Source organism: Natrix helvetica (genome assembly GCF_964273705.1).
Source record: "Natrix helvetica genome assembly, chromosome: Z".
NCBI lineage: Eukaryota > Metazoa > Chordata > Lepidosauria > Squamata > Natricidae > Natrix > Natrix helvetica.
The window spans coordinates 21,207,759-21,229,772 of NC_138554.1; the positions used below are offsets into that span (position 1 = coordinate 21,207,759).

The 22,014-nt window shown below is 41.8% G+C and overlaps 1 protein-coding gene across 2 annotated transcripts; it reads right to left on the reverse strand.

Moving 5' to 3' along the window:
- Positions 1-526: 526 nt before the first annotated feature.
- INO80E (INO80 complex subunit E) lies at positions 527-18,149 on the reverse strand. Of its 2 annotated transcripts, XM_081969655.1 has the most exons (7): positions 17,997-18,149; positions 14,929-14,999; positions 11,625-11,677; positions 7,109-7,184; positions 5,949-6,066; positions 2,105-2,233; positions 527-916 (listed from the first exon to the last, which is right to left on the reverse strand). In XM_081969655.1, exons 1-7 carry the CDS (start codon positions 18,084-18,086, stop codon positions 713-715), a joined length of 741 nt encoding a protein of 246 aa, XP_081825781.1. In that variant the 5' UTR covers positions 18,087-18,149; the 3' UTR covers positions 527-712. The 2 variants fall into 2 exon arrangements, with proteins under 2 accessions (XP_081825781.1, XP_081825782.1); XM_081969656.1 differs by lacking the exon at positions 2,105-2,233.
- Positions 18,150-22,014: the final 3,865 nt, after the last annotated feature.

Genomic DNA, 22,014 nt, shown 5'->3' on the forward strand with positions numbered 1-22,014 from the left:
AAGTAATTTTTTTCAACGCCATTGTAACTTTTAAATGGTCACTAAACAAATGGTTGTTAAGTCGAGGACCGCCTGTAGATCTGAAGGATTTTTTTTTACAACCTCTTGAATTCTTGGGAACTTTGCTTTGCAGAAAAAGAGAGATTCTAGCTTTACCTCGTCAACGGACGTTAATTATTTCAAGTACCGTGTTTCCCCCAAAATAAGACAGGGTCTTATTTTCTTTTGACCCCCAAAATAAGCACTTGGCCTTATTTTGGGGGAGTTCTTATTATTTTTGAGGTGCAGGAGGCGGAGAGAGTGGTCACCTCATGGCTGTTACTGTGTTGCAATATTTTTTGGGAGGGCTTATTTTAGTGCATGCGCCCAAAAGCCCGATTGGGCTTATTATCCAGGGAGGTCTTATTTTTGGGGAAACGGTAATTTTTCTTTAATAGTGTGTAAAATGATGGCACGTCACACAACGGGAACGTCTCACCACACTGTTAATAGCCCAAGGATTTCAAAGAAGGAAAGGAACACAGAGTGTAGAAATTGCAACCGGATGCTTTTAATACAAAAACAGAATCCCCTTTATTGACTGTTTTGCATGTTCCCCTCCCCCTGAGTCTGTAAACAAAGAAATAACAAAATAAAATGGAGGGGCATCATCCCCCTCACACGCAACCTAGAGGCCTGTGTCCTTTCAAACTACGCGCCGGCTTTGCCACTGTCACTCAGGGATGTCGATGACCAGCTCATCGTCACCGTCAAGGGGATCTTCGCCGCTTCCCTCCCCTGCATCGCTGAACATCTGGTGGGGAACCGTGCTGAGGATTGTAGGGGGTGGCAGCTTGGGAGTCCCTCTGGGTGAAGGAAAAGGTAATCCCACCACGACGGAGGAACAGTCCGAGTGGGACGCTGGGGGCAGCGGGAGCTGCAGATGACAAGAAAGAGAGAAAAACTGAGGCGGATCTTGTGGCTTTTTCTTCCTTTTTTCCTCCTCCTCCTCGCTTTCTTTCATGGTCCCATGGAGACCTGGCTTTTCACATCATCCTGACCCAAAGGATGCTTTGGTTCTTTGTCCAAATCCAACCACTGGCATTTGATAAGCGTTGTTTATGGCTTAAGCCAGGAGTCTCCAAACTTGACACCTTTAAGACTTGTGGACTTCAACTCCCAGAATTCCCCAGTCAGGGAATTCTGGGAGTTGAAGTCCAAAAGTCTTAAAGGTGCCATGTTTGGGGACCCCTGGCTTAAACATAGATTTGAGTCATTCACAACCCACAAACTACATGAGATCCACACTATCCCTCAAGAGCATTCCAAGTGCCAACAATTCTCCCACCATTTTTCAACAGCTTTGGGCCTCATGGGCAAAATCGGTGCCTTAGGGCCATATGACCCAGAAATCTTCCCCAACAGGCAGAAAAGTGATGCGCCCAGTAATCTGACCATGTTACTACTAGCAACAACACTACAGCTCCTGCCTTCGCCCTGAGTTCCGTGCCTCACTTTACTCTGTGGGCCACTTAATATGATATACCATATTACACAAACATATCCTAGTATTTGTCAGCCCAGTCACAAAGATGGAAGGCATGGTAAAAAATTCCATAAATCAATAAGATTCTTTTCTCACAACTTAATGCTGAACGTCTTATCAACCCCAGCAACAGCTCCGCTTTCATCTAGAAACTTTTTATGACTGTAGCCCAAAGCACGAGAATCAAAAGCAAGTTTCGATGAGTGAATATCTGCTGTAGGCGTGCAGTATTATTCACAGAATGTTTCATAGAAGCCTCGAGCCACGACAGCACCAGGGTTCAAAGTTAATTTGAAATTTGAAGCATAGATGCATCTCGCTTCTTTTATCATAGCTCTTATTCACTCCACTCAATCAGGGCAATTTCCCTAAGAAATAAAAAGTTTTTCAGTGTTTGTTTGTAAGCTGAAACACATTCGACCTTGCACATTCCTCTAACCCCCACCCACACAAGTGTGAATGCAGTTGTGAATTTAATCCAGCATTTCAGATTCCACATCCAGCATGCCCTTAAAGCAAGACTGCATATATATATATATCCCTCGCCTCCATCCACCCCCACCGCCTTCCTTGAGGTACCTTGAGTGTGTGGGGCCTTGCTGGCCGCCGGGCAGAGCGAGTAGCGTTGCTGTCAGGCTGGGGGGGAACAGGTTCGGGCCCCAGTGCCAAGTAGTCAGAGGGAAAGGGAGCATAAGTGGGTGAATTCAGCTGGGTGGGAAAGGGGTGGCGAGAGGGAAGAGATGGAATAAAAAAAAAAATCAAAATATGAATGATGAGCAGGTGATTCCCCCCAGTTGGGGAGGGTTGAATCAAAACTGTGATCTGAACACATCTGGAGGACATCCAGCTAGGGAAGGCCAAGTCATTGTCTTCACAGATCTAGTGGCAGTCTAACTGGGCCTCTTCAGGTGGCTAACATTCTCATCACAACCAGCCAACATGGGTGTTGGGGAAGATGGTGAGCAGCATGATAACATTTGGATGGTGCCAAGTTGCAAAAATCTGATGTGACCCATCTTGCTTCCTCCTTCACACCTATGAACATTTACCGATAATGTCACAATTTTGATGGATCGTGTACAATGGACGGTTTATTGCTGGCCAATGATAAAAGTTATTCATACCACTATTTTCTGGGCCTCAGATGCTGTATAAAGTCGCATTAGTGTTATAAATTCCTTCTGCAGTTTAATTTTTATATTCCTTATATAGTTATTCGAAGGGGTTCTTTTTTGTTTAGATTATTACACTAAGTTTAAGTAACATATTTTCTCTTTTTAATATAAGGTGTTCCACTTGGAAAATAATAAATAAAATAATAAATTTAAAAATAAAATAAAATAAATAAAATAATAATAAATAAAATAAATAAAATAATAATAAATAAAATAAATAAAATAAATAAAATAAATAAAATAAATAAAATAAATAAAATAAATAAAATAAATAAAATAAATAAAATAAATAAAATAAATAAAATAAATAAAATAAATAAAATAAATAAAATAAATAAAACAAATAAAATAAATAAAACAAATAAAATAAATAAAACAAATAAAACAAATAAAACAAATAAAACAAATAAAACAAAATAAATGCTAAACAAACCTCAAATCTGGTTCCTTAATTTTTTTCCCCTCAATAGTGTGGAAACCTTCCCAAATGCTTGGATTCTTTGGTGCCCTCTTTTTAAACACTTGTGGAAATAGTTCTCCACAGTCATCTTTTTTTCTGAGAAGTTATACATCTACAAATATATCCCGCAAGACAGATTAACACCAGCATCTTGGTCAGACACTCATTCTCTACATGTTTGCATCCGATTTATACTACGTGGGCCACCAAGGTTTTCCAGATCTCTAGCCAAGATGATGAAGTGACTCGATCTCAGTCGATGACCAATACATAAAAAAACTCAGCAATGCAAAAACAGCCTACATGAATAGGGGTCAACGCAGATCATAAAATTAACTGAACATATCAGTCACAGTTAACCTAACAGAATTGCATGGGTTTGATAGTTTAAAAAAACATAAATATAACCAGTCAGAATGACCGGGAAAATTACTGAGATGTGGGGTTATCAACCTGAAGATGTACCAGCATAAAATAGGGTATATAAGAGGACATATTTCATGGCTTCAAAGACCCCTTTTGTGCATGGGCAAACTTTTAATTTAAAAGAGATGCCCTTCTATTCACCTAAGACCACTTATGATGGACTTTCAATTGTACCAGGGAAATTAAATGCCCTTCTACATTTAAGGATTCTAATTTGGTTAAGGAAGGTGAAGGAGCTAATCCAAAATAGATCCTTGGAAGAGATCCAGGCCTAACCGAATATTAACATCACAAATCCATGAAAGCCTTTGTTGCCCACATTTTGATCCAAGTGCAGAGAGTTAAAGAAACTCCAAAGAGCTCCATTTTTTTTAATCTACTCCTTTGGGCCAGGATGAAACAAAATGATTACTAAGCTCTATATAAGGGCAAATCATATTTTGGCACAGTATGTAAAAATACAACCAAATATTGGTCTTGATCTAACTCAGGCTAGCCTACAATGGAAGAACTGCATTTGAGACACAGCAAAGAGTTTGGAAAATGTTTCTAAGAAATGTAGTACGGACTCTTTCTAAAGAAGTAAAGGAACCACATGGGCCCTAACTGGACATCATATGACAACTATGCTCTAAGCATACTTGGGTATAGCAGAGCTAAATGACATCCCTCTAGTGCAAAAGAGTGTTTTTCAACTTGAGTTGTATGGACTTCAATTCCCAGAATTCCTGAGGCGGCAAAACTTGTGTGGACTTCAACTCCCAAAATTCCCCAGCCAGCAGGACAAAGTTGCCAAATTTGAAAAACCAGGTAAAAATAGTATTGCAAACACCATAACGTATCTCGGGGTCTTTTATATGAGAAAAATCATCATTGTGTCATTCTCCCCATTTAAGCTTAGATGTCTCCCAGCAGAAACATGAAATGCCCCCTGTCCAAAAAAGTGCAACATTTAAATTTTTCCAATACTCGGGAAGGGAACCAGGGATGCAGAAAAAACTTAAAGCTCTTCATTTAGGCTTTTTAAAAAAAAAACAGTTTATATCCAAACGTTTTAGAATTGTGTGCTGTGTTCTCCCAGGCATCCAATTACCATTGACTAAGATAAACGGAGGCCTAATTTTTATGCCTATGTTCAGCGCTAAGCGCTTGGAAATAATAAGGTGAAATGGAACTGACATGGAAACCAAGCTAAAGAGGAAAAAATGGGATGAAGCCAAAGTCTTGTGATATAAATATTAGTTGGGTTAGCAGGACAAGTAGAACTAATAGAGTCCTAGCACCCACAGTTGTAAAACATGCTAATCTTATTTGTGGGGAGTGGGCTTCTGGCTTAGAGTGCTATTTGTGAACTCAACCCACTTTGGAGTTTTTTTCATTTCAATGATTTGTGCAAATCAAAACATGAATTAATGAAATAACTAAGGGAAGGAAGCACACTGGGCAAACTTAAGCATTCAGACAATATTGATATTAAGGTACCCTTTGGGGACATATATTAAGGAACAGGAGTATTAGATGTATAGTGTTGGGGTTTGTTTGTTTTTTAGCAGCAGTCAGTGGTTCCACTCCAACATAACCATGCTGAGAGCATTACACAAGTGCACACACACACACTTTATTTCAAATTTGGTATCTTAGTTTAGGAAAACAGAGATAAATAATGGCTTAGAATTCTCCTTGCTGTCTGATTCCAGGCTACACTCTCTTATTCCTGAGGTAATCTGGTTGAAAGTTTGTCTAAACTCATTTAAAATCAAGGTTTTCTGACTTAGTTTCTTGGACAGGTAGTCCTCGACTTACCATTCAAAGTTACAACAGCACTGAAAAAAGTGACTGATTACTGTTTTCTCACTTATGACGTTGCAGCTTCCCCATGGTCATGGGATCAAAATTTAGAAGCTTGGAAACTGGCATGTATTTATGACGGTTGTGGTGTCCCGGGGTCATATGATCACATTTTGCAACCTTCTGACAAGCAAAGTCAATGGGGAAGCAGGATTTACTTAACAACTGTTACTACCTTAACAACTGCAATGATTCATTTAACAGCTGTGGCTAGAAAGGTCGTAAAAGGGGGCAAAACTCATTTAACAACCATCTTGCTTAGCAACAGAAATTTGGTGTCGCTTAGCAATGGAAATTTGGGGCTCAATTTTGGTTGTAAATTGAGGATTACCTGCAATAGATTACAACTTTCAAACCAGCAGAGTCAATGGCTTCCAACACACCTGAAGGCTGGGGAACCATCCGTTTCTGTTAAGTCTTTTCCCAGCTTCAGGGTTCATTTTGGACAACTATTTACTCAACCTTTACTCAACCTGCCCCCATCTATTACCTAGATGGGGGCAGGATTACTCACTGAGGCTAAGTAGGGCGATGATGTCCCTGAAGCTGGAAGCCCAAAACCAGATGTTGGCTGCAGAGAAAGACCTGAGGAGGATGGTGATGAGGCACTGCCAAGCTGGGGGCTGTGTTTTCTGTGAGCAAAAAGAGATGTCATGGATGAACAGCTGCCAAAAATGTGCTCCATAGAAACAGCCTGTCTTGAATACATGGGAACGACCCATGAAGCAGAACAGACATCTAGACTCAGTCACAGCTTTGTTCCATTTGGTTTTAACCTTGTGAACTCTCAAGATTCTTTTTTCCGCTAATGTATTGAAAATGGACTGCGGTATTTATTTTTATATACGTATGTATGTTTGTGTGCGCATGTACATACACACATATGTATACTATGCTATGCTATGCTATGCTATGCTATGCTATGCTACGCTACAATACAATACAATAATAATATAATATAATATAATATAATATTATATAATATAATATAATATAATAATATAATATAATATAATATAATATAATATAATATAATATAATATAATATAATATAATATAATATAATATAATATAATATAATATAATATAATATAATATAATATAATATAATATAATATAATATAATATAATATAATATAATATAATATAATGTATACAAAATAATACATGGGTATGGGTGGGTGCATGTGTATGTTCCAGCATAACTCTGGAACTCCTCAAGCAATTTCAGCCAAACTTGGTAGACAGATGACTTACTCTCTTGAAAAAAATACCCCTAACACCCCTCGGGATATATGTTCTGTTAAGATACAGCCTGTTGTGCCTTAAAATGGCTTCTATTGTACTGTTGTAAAATGGCTTCTACTGTACAGCACAATGGAGTTGCCATGGTAACGGCTTCACAGTACTCCACAAGGGGGCTCCCTCTGGTAAGGGGGAAAATCCAATATTAGAAATTAGCCTGTAGGCCTAGTCTGGTCTCACAAGACCATCTCCTTCACCCACCACTAACTAGAACATTGTTTAATGAAAGTCTCTGTGGATGTGCGTTGAAAATGTCCAAGAATTCTACCTCTTTTCTCTGCTATAGAGAACAGCCCCGTTAGCCTGTAGTCATCTATTAGTTTGTATTTTTGCGTATTCTCTCTATCCTGAAGCCCACCACATACTCACCTCTTGAGGGACTGAGGCTCCGTCCCTTTCGGCATCTCTCCATCACTGTTGTCTGAGGAGGCCGTTGCTTCTGAATCTGATTCCAGAGAAATAAAATCAGTCGAAGTCATTCCACCTCCCCCTCCTTCTGCCAGAGAGTTTATATGCTACCCTGTGCATTTGCGTCATTTCCTTATGATGTTGGTTAGGTGATCTCATCTAGCGATTTTCATGACCGAGAGAGAAGCTCTCCAGTTTTCTGGATTCAAGGTCAAAATATGGGTAATCCTTGATTTACGACCACAACTGAAGCCAGAATTTCAATCGAGAAGCAAATGAGTTGCACCCAATTTTATCTTTGACTTTTGTCACAGTTATTAAGAGAATCACTGCTATTATTAAATGAATTGTGTGGTCTTTAAACAAAATCCAGCTTTTGCTATTGAGTTTGCTTGCTCCGGCTGGGAAGTTTGTAAATGGTGATCCTACGACCCCAGGGCACTGCAACTATTGGTGCACACATGTAAGATGCCAACAACCAAATTTTGATCAGGTGACCACAGGGAATGCTGTGCCAGTTTTAAGAGCGAGGACTAGTTGTAAGTCTCATTTTTCAGTGCTGTTGTAACTTTGAACGTTCACTAAGTGAATGATTGTAAGTCGAGGACCAACTGCACTGTATTGATTCCCTTTTCAGACCCTTTACATAGAAATCCACTTTTTCTCAGCTGGCTCTGCAAAACATCCTGAGAAGCAAACACTTCGATAAACCATGTTATACACCATCCTAAGTATACCGTGAAAACTGCTTAAATTCTCGGATACCAAAATCTGCATTTAGTTACACTTCTAATTTGCATAATTCTGAGCAGTCAGAGTATGTTTTGGAACAAATCACTCATCCAATTTATTTACATCTCACTTTTTGCCAGCAAGCTTGCTCTCCTAACTGAGGTGATCAGTTAGGCAACAGACCCATTTGCAACAAAATGAAGACGTCTCCAAAACAACGTCAACATTCAATTTCTAGCCATTCATCTTTACAGAGACAGCTTTCAAATAAAGAATGACATGGGTCATTTATCCAATCCAGTCAAAATCACCAATGGGACTGAGCAGGAAGAAAAATGTAGAAAAATTAGTATAATAGGGAGGCTTCGCTGGGCAGCTAAAAACTCCCCCGGCAATTGGATATTAAAATTAAAAGCCAATGTCAGCCAAATATAAAATATAATACAGAAATAAAAGGGCTTAAGAATAACATGTCCTGGTGGAATCAAATATTAACAAGTAATCAGCAGCTGGATCCTCAAGGAATATAGCAATTAAATTTTAATTTTTACAAGCACCAATATAAAAAGATGCTATGTGCAGAAGAAGTGGAAAAGGGGGATCACTCACACCAACTCAAAGGAGGGGAAAACAAGCCAGAAAAATGAAAAAAAAAAACAGCAATAGTACTTAGACTTATATACCGCTTTACAGTGCTTTACAACCCTCACTAAGCGGTTTACAGAGTCAGCATTTTGACCCCAACAATTTGCGTCCTCATTTTACTGACTTCGGAAGGATGGAAGGCTGAGTCAACCTTGAGCTTGGTGAGATTTGAACTGCCATTGCAGGCAGTCGGCAGTCAGCAGAAGTAGCCTGCAGTACTGCACTCCAACCACTGTGCCACCGTAGCTCATAATGGTTCGTGTATCTGTACATATGGTAAATAAATTTCCTTCCTGCATGAAGCAGGAATGATAGCAGCTTCAACCTACTCTCCTAGGCTAGAATTTAGTTTTCCCTAATTAATAGGGCTAGTAATTTTGGAAGTCGTAGTCCAGGGTTTCTCAATCATAGCAACTTTAAGAGGAGTGAACTTCAACTCCCAGAACTGAAGTCCACTCCTCTTAAAGTTGCTAGGGGTGTTGTAGTCCGTACTTTAGGGAAGGGAACAGGATTAAACCTCAACCATGAATACCGATTTCTATGCTTGCTTACACAGGTGGTCCCCATTTAATGATGACTTGTTCAACAACCATTTGAAATATATAACAGCACAACAAGAAGTAGTTACAACTGGTCCTCATATTTACAACCGTTGCATGTCTGCATTTATATTTATATCCAGGCATTTGGCAGCCAATTCACAATTGCGATGTTGTGGCATCCACAATCACATAATTTGCAACCTCCCCTGCCAGCTTCTCACAATCAAAGTCAATGGGGAAGCCAGCAGGAGATAAGAAATCCCATCACGTGAGGTTCTTGCTTAATGACCTATGCCTGTGATGGCGAACCTATGGCACGCGTGCCACAGGTGGCACATGGAACCATTTGTCACAGTATGTGAGGCGTTGCCCTGTCAGCTGGCCACGGACTTCAGCCTTCGGCCTTCTTTTGAAGCCATTTTTCGCCCTTTTGAGGCCATTTTTTATGCCAAAAAACAGCCTTACAGGCAAATAGGAAGTTCAGGAACGTACTGCTGGTTTGCTCATAGGGCCAGTTTTAGCTCTCTGGAGTGTTCACGAAGCCTCCAGAGGGCAAAAAACGACCCTACGAGCAAATCGGAAGTCACTTCCGGTTTGCTCGTGGGGCCGGTTTTAGCCCTCCGGAGCGTTCAGGGAAGCCTCCTGAAGGTCCTTGAAGCCTCCAGAGGACTAAAAACGACCCTATGAGCAAACCGGATGCTTGTTCCTGAAGTTCTGGTTTGCCCATAGAGCCGGTTTTTCGCGCTCTGGAGTCAAGGAAGTCACACCTGTGCACGACCCCCCTGAACTCCTCCCATTTTTGGCACCCGAGCCAAAAAAGGCTTGCCATCACTGACCTCCGCTTAATGACAGCAATCAGGACTGCTAAAATTGTCATCACTAAACAGCACCAACATGTGGTTTTTTTATTTACAGCTATGTCACTTAATGACCGGGTTTTTGATCACAACTGGTGTTAAGTGAGGACTGTCTGTACACAATTTTTTGAAACACAAAGCTTGTTGGACCAATGATTCTAGTCCACCTTGAGACAATTTTTAAATGTCAAGCAGACATCATAGCTACGCAGGTAAATCCTCAACTTACAACAGTTCATTTAGTGACTGTTCAAAGTTATGACGACACTGAAAAAAGAGACTTATGACTGCTTTTCACACTTATGACCATTGAATCAAAATTTGGATGCTTGGCAACTGATTCAAATTTATGATGGTTGCAGTGTCCTGGAATCACATGGTCACCTTTTTGCGACCTTCTGACAAGCAGAGTCAATCTGGAAGCCAGATTCACTTAACAATCTTGTTACTAACTCAAAAACTGCAATGATTCACTTAATAACTGCGTCAAGGAAGTCATAAAATAGGCCAAACTCACTTAACAACTGTCTCGCTTAGCAAAAGAAATTTTGGGCTTAATTGTTGTTGTAAGCAGAGGTCTATCTATATTCAAGGATGTTTTTTGCAATATCTAACGATTAACCAATGCCATCGGCAGCAGAATCAGAAAATCTGCCACCGTGGTAGATTTCACAGCAAATAAAAGGTACCTCAGTACCTTTTGTGGAATATGGATCACTATTATCTTTAAAAGATAAACTACGAATACAATACAATACAATAGTAGAGTTGGAAGGGACCTTGGAGGTCTTCTAGTCCAACCCCCTGCCTAGGCAGGAAACCCTATACCATTTCAGACAGATGGCTATCCAACATCTTCTTAAAGACTTCCAGTGTTGGGGCATTCACAACTTCTGGAGGCAAGCTGTTCCACTGATTAATTGTTCTAACTGTCAGGAAATTTCTCCTCAGTTCTAAGTTGCTTCTCTCCTTGATTAGTTTCCACCCATTGCTTCTTGTTCTACCCTCAGGTGCCTTGGAAAATAGTTTGACTCCCTCTTCTTTGTGGCAACCCCTGAGATATTGGAACACTGCTATCATATCTCCCCTAGTCCTTCTTTCTCTTAAGCTAAATATACCCAGTTCCTGCAACCGTTCCTCATATGTTTTAGTCTCCAGTCCCCTAATCATCTTTGTTGCTCTTCTCTGCAGTCTTTCTAGAGTCTCCACATCTTTTTTACATCGTGGCAACCAGAACTGAATGCAGTATTCCAAGTGTGGCCTTACCAAGGCATTATAAAGCGGCATCAACACTTCACGTGATCTTGATTCTATCCCTCTGTTTATGCAGCCTAGGACTGTATTGGCTTTTTTGGCAGCTGCTGCACACTGCTGGCTCATATTTAAATGGTTGTCCACTAGGACTCCAAGATCCCTTTCACAGTTACTACTACTGAGCAAGGTATCACCTATACTGTACCTGTGCATTCCATTTTTTTTGATTGATTATAAGGCTATCAGATTTGGTTAAGATTTATAAATTTGATGTGAAATCCTTTAACCTGCCATGTCATTGTTCCATTCTCTTCTGGTCTGAATAGTTGATGTTATATTCAGAGCAGCCAAATTAATATTATTAAGTCCCTTTATATAAAAAAAAGAGTGGGAAAGCCTCCCCTTTCTTTCAGCACCATCAAATGGAGGTTGTGAGCCTCACTTTACCTGAGGAGTCTTCATCCACATTCTCATACTGGAGCAGGCGATCAAGCAGGAAACTAGAAAGAGGAAACAAATAGGAAAAAGCAGTGACTCAGGCCAGATGCTTAATTGTTAGGAAGAGCTGGTTCCAAAGATTTGCCGTTTTTCTGGGCCGTCCTCTATTCTAAGGAAGGTATCCAGAATTGATCTGCAATTATTTCTTGGCAAGAGAATGATTTTTGCACATAAAGATAGTCCTCAACTTACAACAATTTGTTTAGTGACAAATTAAAATTCAAAATTGCAATGGCAGTGAAAAATGAGACTTAAGACCATTTTTCATACTTACGACCATTGCAGCATCCCAGGGTCACATTATCCCCTTTTGCGACCTTCTGACAAACAAAGCCAATGGGGAAGCCAGATTCACTTAACATCTAACAACTTATCAACTGCGGTGATTCACTTAACAACTGAGGCAAGAAAGATTGTAAAATGGGATAAAACTCACATAACAAGTGTCTCGCTTAACAACAGAAATGTTGGGCTCAGTTGTGGTGGTAAATCGAGGACTACCATATTTTTTGGAGTATAAGACGCACCAAGATTTTGAAGAGGCAAATTTTAAAAAAAAAATTTGCACTCTGCAGATCTCCCAAAAACGACCCATTTTTCGCAAAAACGGGCCTTTTGTTTTTAAAGGCATGCATAGCCTTTAGGAGGCTTGTAGAGTGCTCCTGGGGGCTAAGGGGGGCAAAAATGAGCAAAAAATGGCCCATTTTTTGCTCATTTCTGCCCTCCCCAGCCTCCAGGAGCACTCTGGAAGCTTCTTAAAGCCTCTGCATGGTCATTTTGGTGAAGAGGGTGGAGTTTCGGGAGGCAAAAAATGTTGTATTCGGTGTATAAGACGCACCCAGATTTTCAGCCTCTTTTTTGAGGGAAAAAGGTGCGTCTTATACTCTGAAAAATACGGCATCTCTAGTGGCTCATAGGCTGAGATTCATAGCTCTTGATAAAGAGAGGTCGTTGACAGATGCAGGTAGTCCTCGACTTACAAACTGGGGCCAGAAGTTCCATTGCAAACAAGGCGGCTGTTAAATGATTCATGGCTGGTTTTACGATGCTTTTACCACAGTTGTTAAGCAAATCATGGCACCTGTGAAATGAATGGGGTTTAAGTGAAACCACCACTTCCTCCGCTGACTTGGCTGGTCAGAAGCAGACCGGGGAAGGTCACAAATGATGATCACGTGACCCAGGGATGCTCCAGCCATCATAAATATCTGCCAGTTGCCAAGCAGCTTCATTTTGATAATGTGACTGTAGGGATGCTATATTACTCATAAGTGCCAAGGCCAGCTGTCAATCACTTTTTCAGGGCTATTATAACTTTGACAGTCGTTAAACAAATGGTTATAAGTTGAGGATTACCATATTTTTCAGAGTATAAGACCAAGATTTTGAAGAGGCAAATTTAAAAAAAGTTTTTGCACTCTGCAGACTTCCCAAAAACGGGCCATTTTTGGCAAAAACGGGTCTGTTTTTTTAATCAAAAAAAGGGCATGCATAGTAGGAAGCCTATAGAGGCTGGGGGCTGGGGGGGGGCAAAAACAAGCAAAAAAGTGGCCCATTTTTCTGTCGTTTTTGCCCTCCCCAGCCTCCAGGAGCACTCTGAAAGCCTCCTAAAGGCTACGCACGGCCATTTTTGCAAAGGGGGTGGGGTTTCGGGAGGCAAAAAATGCTGTATTCAGTGTATAAAACGCACCCAGATTTCCCCCTCTTTTTTGAGGGAAAAAAGGTGTGTCTTCTACTCAGAAAAATACGGTACCTGCAATAACAAAGTCATTAATGTGAAGAAATATAATGAAAGAAAGGATGGAACTTCAATATAAACAGATGCGAAGAACTAAAAAATGGAAACGTGAATAACAAAACAGATGGAAGATGGGAAACAGAAAAGAAATGTTATTATCACGTCTTTGAATATAATAGTGATAGGAGGGGGAGGAATTAAAATAGAGATAGAAATAAGAAGGGAAATATAGCATTACCAATTTATTAAGATATCTGAAAGAGTAAGAAGGTGGTTTAGAACTGAAGGGCAGTAGTAAAATATATGGGTAAATAATATGAAATAATGAAAATGAAATGTAATAACTATGAGTAATAATGCTATGTCTATTTGTATTGAAATGTATGATACTCAGGTATCACAACATCCACGCATTGATACTTATAACTATATAAAATAAAAACAGTTGACCCCCCAAAAAAGTGAAGAAAACCAGCAACTGCAATCTGTAAGTCTCAAGTTATACCATCTATATCAGTGCCTCCTAACCTTTGGGGCACAAGGGACCGGTTCTGAAAGGTTTTCCGAGGACTGGAGAGGAAGTATTTTCACGTACTGCCTGCAAATAAATCGGGCTTCACTTGTTTGCGTGGCCCAGTTTCTGGCATCCCGGTGCTGATCGGCAGCTCGGGGATTGGGGACCCCTGCTCTATATGGCAGATCCAAGGTTCAAATCCACTTTTACCCCCATCCAGGCATTGCAACAGCCTGAGAGCCACTGACTTCTCAACAGAGGAAGCTGTTGACCTCTGTCCAGTAATAGTGTAATTGACCAATCTGGCCCATTGCTTGCTACTAAGATCTTACAGTCTCCATTGCAAATATTAACAAGGTTTGATCTTACTTTGTTTCCAATCTCAGACTGGGTGGCTTCATCTATCTCAAAGAGATGTTGTCCCTTCAAGTGAGATGTTGTTGCTTCGTTTTCAGTGTCTTTAAGCCTGTTTTGACTCCTGGCGGCTACCTGGACCACTTCATGTAAGAATTTTTTGGCAGCCTCTTTCAAAAGTGGTTTGCCACTGCCATCTGAGTGATTGGCCCAAGGCCAGCCAGCTAACATTGCGCCCTAAAACTGGACTAGAACTCCCAGCCCCCCCCCCTTGTTTCTAGTCTGGGGGCTTTAACTACTACGCCAGGGGTATCTAATCTTGGCCACTTTTAAGACTTGTTGCTGGCAGGAGAAGTCCACAGGTCTTGAAGTTGCCACGGACAACCTGTACTGCCCCAGCTATTTATACCTCTAACTCAAATGATTAAACTGCCATTTTTAAAGGCAAACATTCAAAATAAATAAATAAAATGACCGGTTAGACTTCTGCCTGCCACCCAGCCATCGAGGACTCCAGTCTCAAGTGGGAAAAGGTACTACGGTAATTCTGTCTTTCTGCCTTCGTATTCCGATTCAGAGGGAACTCTTGCCAATTTGGTTTGCCTCATTTCGCAAACCCCCTATCCTTCCTCATCAGATCAGCTTACCTTTTATCCCGTGAAACTTTCAAGAGTTTTCTTTGCGCTTTTCTCAGTTCTTCTTGGAAACATTCTTGCTCCTGAGAATTTATTTAAAAAGGCTGTGTGTAAGTAAGGGAATAGTTTATTAAATAACTCTTCAGACCATTGTAAGTACTCTGAGAGTAATAACAACACGTAGGTATTTCAAAATGAGACATTATTAAAATCTGAATGCGATGCAGGCGTTAGATTTTAGATTTAAATACCATTAAAATCTCTGAATCTTTGTAACAGAACACTTTAAAATGGTTAAGAAGATAGAGTAGGGACTTTTAATACATCAGATGCCTAGGAAATAGAAGCACAACATAATTATTCATGTCAGGCAGAATCTAGTACAGGTAGTCCTCAACTTTCAACTATTTGTTTAGTGACCATTCAAAGTTAAAATGCCACTGAAAAAAAGTGACCGATGACTGTTTCACATTTACAACTGTTGCCGCCTCCCCAAGATCACGTGATCAAAATTCAAACACTTGGCCAACTGGCTCATATTTATGACGGTTGCAGCGTCCTGGGGTTGTGTGATCATCTTTCATGACGTTCTGACAAGCATAGTCAATGGGGAAGCCAGGTTCACTTAACAACCTCGTTACTAATATAACTGCGTAGATTCACTTAACAACTGCACCAAGGAAGGACGAAAAATGAGGAAAAACACATTTAACAACTGTGTTAGCAACAGAAACGTTGGACGCGGTTGTGCTTGTGAGTCAAGGACTATCTGTGCTCATTTCAAACTTGCTGCCTTAACTGTAAAAGTAGCAACTCACTGGGTCATAAAATGGATAGTGGCTTGAAGAAGAAAATTCCATTTACCTCCAGCACTTCCCATATATCAAGTAATGGGGATCAATAAATGTTTAGCATACAGGTAGTCCTTGACTTACAACCACAAATGAGCCCAAAATCTCTGTTGTTAAGTGACTTTTGCCCCATTTTACGGCCTTTCTTACCACCGTGGTTAAGTGAATCACTGCAGTTGATCAGTTAGTAACATGGTTATTAGTGAAACCGGCTTCCCCGTTGACTTTGCTTATTAGAAGGTCGCATACAGGGATTCCATGATCTTTGGACACAGCAACGGTCACAAGTCCGAACCTGTTGCCAAGCATTTGAATTTTGATTACATGATCACAGGGATACTACAAAGGTTGTAAGTGTGAACAACGGTCATAAGTCCCTTTTTTCTGTGCTATTGTAACTTTGAACAGTCACTAAATGAACTGTTATAAGTTGAAGAATACCAATATAATCAGCATTCCAATATATGTTCCATTTCACTTGTCCACGTACACAGAGTCTCTAGGATCTGGAAAGATTAAGTGAATGCTAGGCATCATTCCGGACAGTTGCCACCCGTGGTTCATTCTTCCTCTTTGGGAGGTTGATCCTTCCCCTCCATAAAAATCATGCAAATAGGCACAGCAAAAATTTTGCAGCTTTTTGGAGCCATCAAGTAGCAGCCAATTTCTAATTGTTTACGTTTCAGTTCTTGATCAGATTTTGTATTCCTGCTTGAGCTGGCTCCCTAGTTCATTACTGGTAGTCCTCCACTTATGAGTCATAGTGCAGTTCACCCAGCTGACCAGCCAGTTTTTGTAACTTTTTTTGCAGCAGTCCTTAAGCGAATCCATTGTTTGTTATGGGTCACTTTTTGCCAAAAACTGGAAGTAAATGTCGATTCAGACAAAACTATATTAAAAGATGGTCATAAAACCAAGGGATTTATGCATATGACCATAAATGTGGGCCAACTCCCGAGCGCCCAATATGCTCTCATGTGACAACTCCAAACAAAGCAGAATCACTTTCTAGTTAGCTTTGGAAAGTGTCTGAAAGAGCCTGTCATAACTTCAAACTGTCACTAAGCAACCACTCATAAATTAAGGACTATCTGCATCATCAATGTAATATGATTATTTGTGTTACCTTTTCACAGCATTGCATTGTATTGTGAATTATTCCCCTATAAGCAGAATTGCTGCTTTAAGAAAATAGTTCTTTAGTGTGATAATACTGTATGTATTAAATGGAGATATATTAAATTCTCCCTAAATCTTTGGGGTCGGCAGGTAACCCAAGCAACCAGCAAGGCAGATTAGTATTGTCCCTTTTATAGGGTCAAGGGCCCAAATGGGCACCGTGTGGGACTAACCCCCTTTCATGCAGTCTCCTCAAATTCTGTAGACTGTTAGCTCAGCATTTCTCAACTTTAGGAACTTTTAAGATGTGAATAAAATACAATTGCCGGGTTCATCTAACATGTGACGGTTCAGCAAACAGTAATAGCTTATCAGGATGGTCAGCAAAGTAGTCAGTCACAAATTGTAGATGTGTATGTTACACGCTGACCTGTAAAAACTACAGTTAGTTGGATCTGACTAATTGCTGAGTGGATGACCACTAAGGCTGTCTGGAGACAGACAGCTCCAAAACACATCCCAGAATAAGTCAAGGACAAATTATTTCTCAGCTGCTCCCAACAAAACAGCCTAGGTCACTTCGAACCAGAGCTTCTGGAGCAGGGTTTCTTAACCTTAGCAAGTCTGGGGACTTCTGGGAATTGAAATCCACACCTCATTCAGTTTTCAAGGTTGGGAACACCAAATTATATATATTCACAGTTAAACATATATATGCCTTCTTATGGACCACATGGGCAAAATAATAACAATAGTGCTTAGACTTATATACTGCTTTATAACTCTCTCTGTAATAATCCTTTTACAACATTCACGTGGAAGGTCTTTTGTCTCTGATCATCCTCATCTCACCTGTCATCGCCCCTAAATTTACTCAACATCCACACTGTTGCCTTTCCTCCCCAAATGCCAGAATCTCTTTAAATGTCTGGGAAACATGCGGTCAATATGATTTTCACCATTTATTCTTTCTGGTAAAACTCCCCTTATTATTCTTACCCACCCACCCCCATGCCCAGGTTTTCCTAAAACATTTGCTCCTCCAACCCACTCCCTTTCGTTCTGCCAGCACCAATTCCCTTCCACCCCCCGAAATTTCCGGCCGCTTACATAAATCAGGAATTTGAGCCTCCTTTTTAAGGCTCTATAACGCCTTTTGTAGCCCCCACCGCCCGGATCCGGCTCTCCTGCTCCGTTCATGCCCAGCTGGGGAAGTAACGTGGAACAGGAACCGCGATTCAAAGCTGGAGTGGAAGAACTACATTTCCCGGCATGCTTTGGAAAGCGGGCATGTGGGGAGCTCAGAACTACATCTCCCAGCATGCATTGTGAGGGGGGAAAAGAATTAAGGAGTCGTGGTGGATTTTTTCTTAATGTTCAGCGTTCCTACTTTATTTTCTATCCTACCCACGTTTGCTAAGAAATAGTAGTAGAACTGAGCTTAGCCTGCTAAAATCTCTTTCCTATTTTGCTTTGGTTATGGATAAATGCACTGACTGCACTCTTTTGCCCCATATCTTTGCTTCACTTGTTGGTTTCAGTAAATTTATTGTAATATTTGGGCACGTTGAGGAATGTTATCTACCAATCATGCATTCATATAATAGAAATTTGGAGATATAATCAATATAACACAAAGCCAGCCTAGAAGAAAGCTATAGAACATTTCTCTCATCAAGTTCACTTTTGCCCCCAGGCCAGGAAGATAAGCCACAACAGTTGTGCTATTGGTCCCAAGTCAAAGGGAATTCACGTCCACTTTATTTGCTATGTGACCATATATTTGTTTTACATTTTTGCAGCTTAGCCAAATCAAACCAGGCAGGCACAGTAAAATACAAACACAATGATACTTCAGTAATAAATCACCTTATTTTAAATCAGGTAGCAACTATCAGGTAATTAATATTTGTTTGTTTGTTTAATTGATTGGATTTATGTGCCGCCCTTCTCCCAAAGGACTCAGGGCGGTGTACAACATTAAAAAACACACATCCCGAAAGTTAAAAAGAAATTAAATACATATCCCCAAAACAAACCCAATTTATAGGACAATACATTTAAAAAATGAGTTAAAATTAACAGGCCAGGACGGCTTGCTGGAAAAGCCAACTTTTTAGGGCGCGTCGGAAGGACCGGAGGTCAGGGATTATGCGAAGCTCTGGGGACGGCTCATTCCAGAGGGAAGGTGCTCCCACAGAGAAGGCTCTCCCCCTGGGGGTCACCAGCCGACACTGTCTGGCCAACGGCACCCTGAGGAGGCCAACTCTGTGGGATCGTACTGGACGGTGGGAGGCTACTGGTGGCAGTAGGTGGTCTCGCAGGTACCCTGGGCCTAAGCCATGGAGCGCTTTAAAGGTCATAATTGATATCTTGAATCGCACCCAGAAAACAACTGACAACCAATGCAAGCCGCCTAAAAGGGTTGTAACATGGGAGCACCTAGGTACCCCCATGACAACCCGCACAGCCGCATTCTGGACCAGCTGAAACCTCCGGGTGCTCTTCAAGGGCAGCCCCATGTAGAGAGCTTTGCAGTAGTCCAGGCGAGAAAGGACGAGGGCATGAGTGACTGTGCACAGAGCATCCCGATCCAGGAAGGGGCGCAACTGACGTACCAGGCGAACCTGGCAACTGACATACCAGGCAGACCTGGTCACGACCGTCAGGTGTTCTTCTAAACTAAGCCGCATATTCAGGAGGACTCCCAGATTGCGAGCCTTCTCTGAGGGGGCTAAAATTTCTCCCCCTATTGTCAAAGATGGAACAAGATGTACAAATCGGGATGACGGAAACCACAGCCACTCAGTCCTGGAGGGATTGAGCTTGAGCCTGTTCCTCCCCATCCAGATCCGCACAGCCTCCAGGCATCGGGACATCACGTCGAGGGCATCATTTGGGTGGTTTGGGGTAGAGATGAAAAGTTGGGTATCATCAGCATATTGATGATACCGTACCCCAAAACCATGGATGATCTCGCCCAGCGGTTTCATGTATATGTTGAACAGGAGGGATGAGAGGACCGACCCCTGGGGCACCCACAAGTGACGCGCCTGGGGGTCGATCCCTGCCCTCCAGTCAACACAAACTGCGACCGATCCGACAGGTAGGAGGAGAACCACTGTAAAACGGTGCCCCCCACTTCTATCGCCACTAAGTAGGATTTAATATGAATTCTTACTAGTGTTCAATCAGATTCGGACCGGCTGGCCCTCCAGCCACTCTCTAGGCGTCTTTTCCGGCGTTTCATCTCCCGGAGCTCGTCGGTAAACCAGGGAGCCACCCGGGATCGACACCAGGTCAGAGGCCGCAAAGGCACAACGCGATCCAAGGCCCCAGCGGCCCCCCTATCCCAGGCTTCCACTAGGGCTTTGGTCGAGTTGTGATCAAGGCATTCAGGAAAAGTCCCAAGCTCCATCAGGAACCTTTTGGAGTCCATCAGGTGCCTGGGGCTAGTCGGTTCTGCCTCCCTGCGGTGAGGGGTAGTGGTATGGAAGTCAAGCCTGATGAGGAAATGATCAGACCATGACAAGGGTTGAATAGAAATATCCCCTAAATCTAGATCATTCATCCACTGCCCAGAGACAAAAATCAGGTCGAGCGTGTGTCCCCCATTATGGGTGGGGTCTTGAATTAACTGAGTTAGGTCCATAGCTGTCATGGAAGCCATGAACTCCCGAGCTGACTCTGATGTCTCGCCAATGGAAGGCAGATTGAAATCCCCCAGGACCATGAGCCTGGGGAAATCAACCGCCAATCCAGCTAACACATTCAGCAGCTCCGGCAGGGCCGATGAAACATAGCAGGGAGACAGGTATGTAACAAAAAGGCCCACCTGAGCTCCAAGGCCCCACTTCACAAAGAGGGACTCACACCCACCTATCTGAGGCACAGTGACCTCCTGAGGTCTGAGACTTTCCCTAATAACCACCGCTATCCCCCCGCCCCTGCCCTGGGCTCTTGGCTGGTGAAACGCCCGGAAGCCTGGTGGGCATAGTTCGGTAAGGGGCACACACCCCTAATGGCCCTACCTCCGTAATGCACGCCAGGTCCACTCTACCCTCTTGCATTAGGGTCTGTAAAATATTTGCCAAATGTCAAAATGTGGGATCCTTACCATTTGAACTCTTACCAATCTCCTGCAATCTATGGGCATAGAACTATCCCAGAAAGGAGCTGTAAAGCTGACACCTTTTGATCTCCCTGAGAAGCTAAGTGATCAATTGAGAGAGATAAGGAGATAGCTAAAGGGGATAATTAAGATACTCTACCCCCAGGATGGTGTAGGGTCGGTTTAAGCCCTCCGGAGGCTTCAGGGAGGACTTAAATCAGCCCTATGAGCAAACCGGAAATGACTTCCGGTTTGCTTGTAGGGTGGTTTTTAGTCCTCCAGAGGCTTCTCCAAAGGGCATTTGTGGGGGGGAGGTTGTTTTCGCCCTACCCAGGCTCCTATAATGGAGTCTGGGGAGGGCAAAAAAAGCATGCAAAAAGGGGGGGGAGCACCTCTCATGCGCACATGTGTACTGGGGGTGTCGCACGTTGCATTATGGGTGCGGCACACCAGCGCATGCCCCACTGCACTCCTCCCCCTTATGGCACCCGAGCCAAAAAAGGTTCACCATCGCTGGCAGAGGATAGAGGATAAACAAATAAAAGAGGCCAGGATTGGGGGATTTTACTGATGTTTATAACATTTCTAACAGTATTAAAAGGAGCTACACCTTCTCTGAAGTGCAGTTCTTCCCTGCATATTCTTGGGGTATATTGGGAACAACTGACCATCATGTCTTTAAACTTTAATCAAAGATTAAACGCCGATTGTTATTCAAGCCTTTGTTTAAGTCTCATGTTTGGCTCATTGTGACTTGGATGTATTCTCAAACTTCTATGGGTCTTAAACGTATTCTCGAAATTTACAGTATAAACATGATTATGAATACAGGAAATGGATATGAATAAATGGGGACAGTAGGACAGGAATGGTAGGCATGTTGGTGCATTTATGCACCAATGTGCATAAACCTCTTCTGAGGTTTATCAATATGTAAGGTTTTTTAATTCAGATCAGAATCTGATAATTCCAATGAAACTCTGAACACAAGGCTACTGATAATCAGTTTTTATTTTC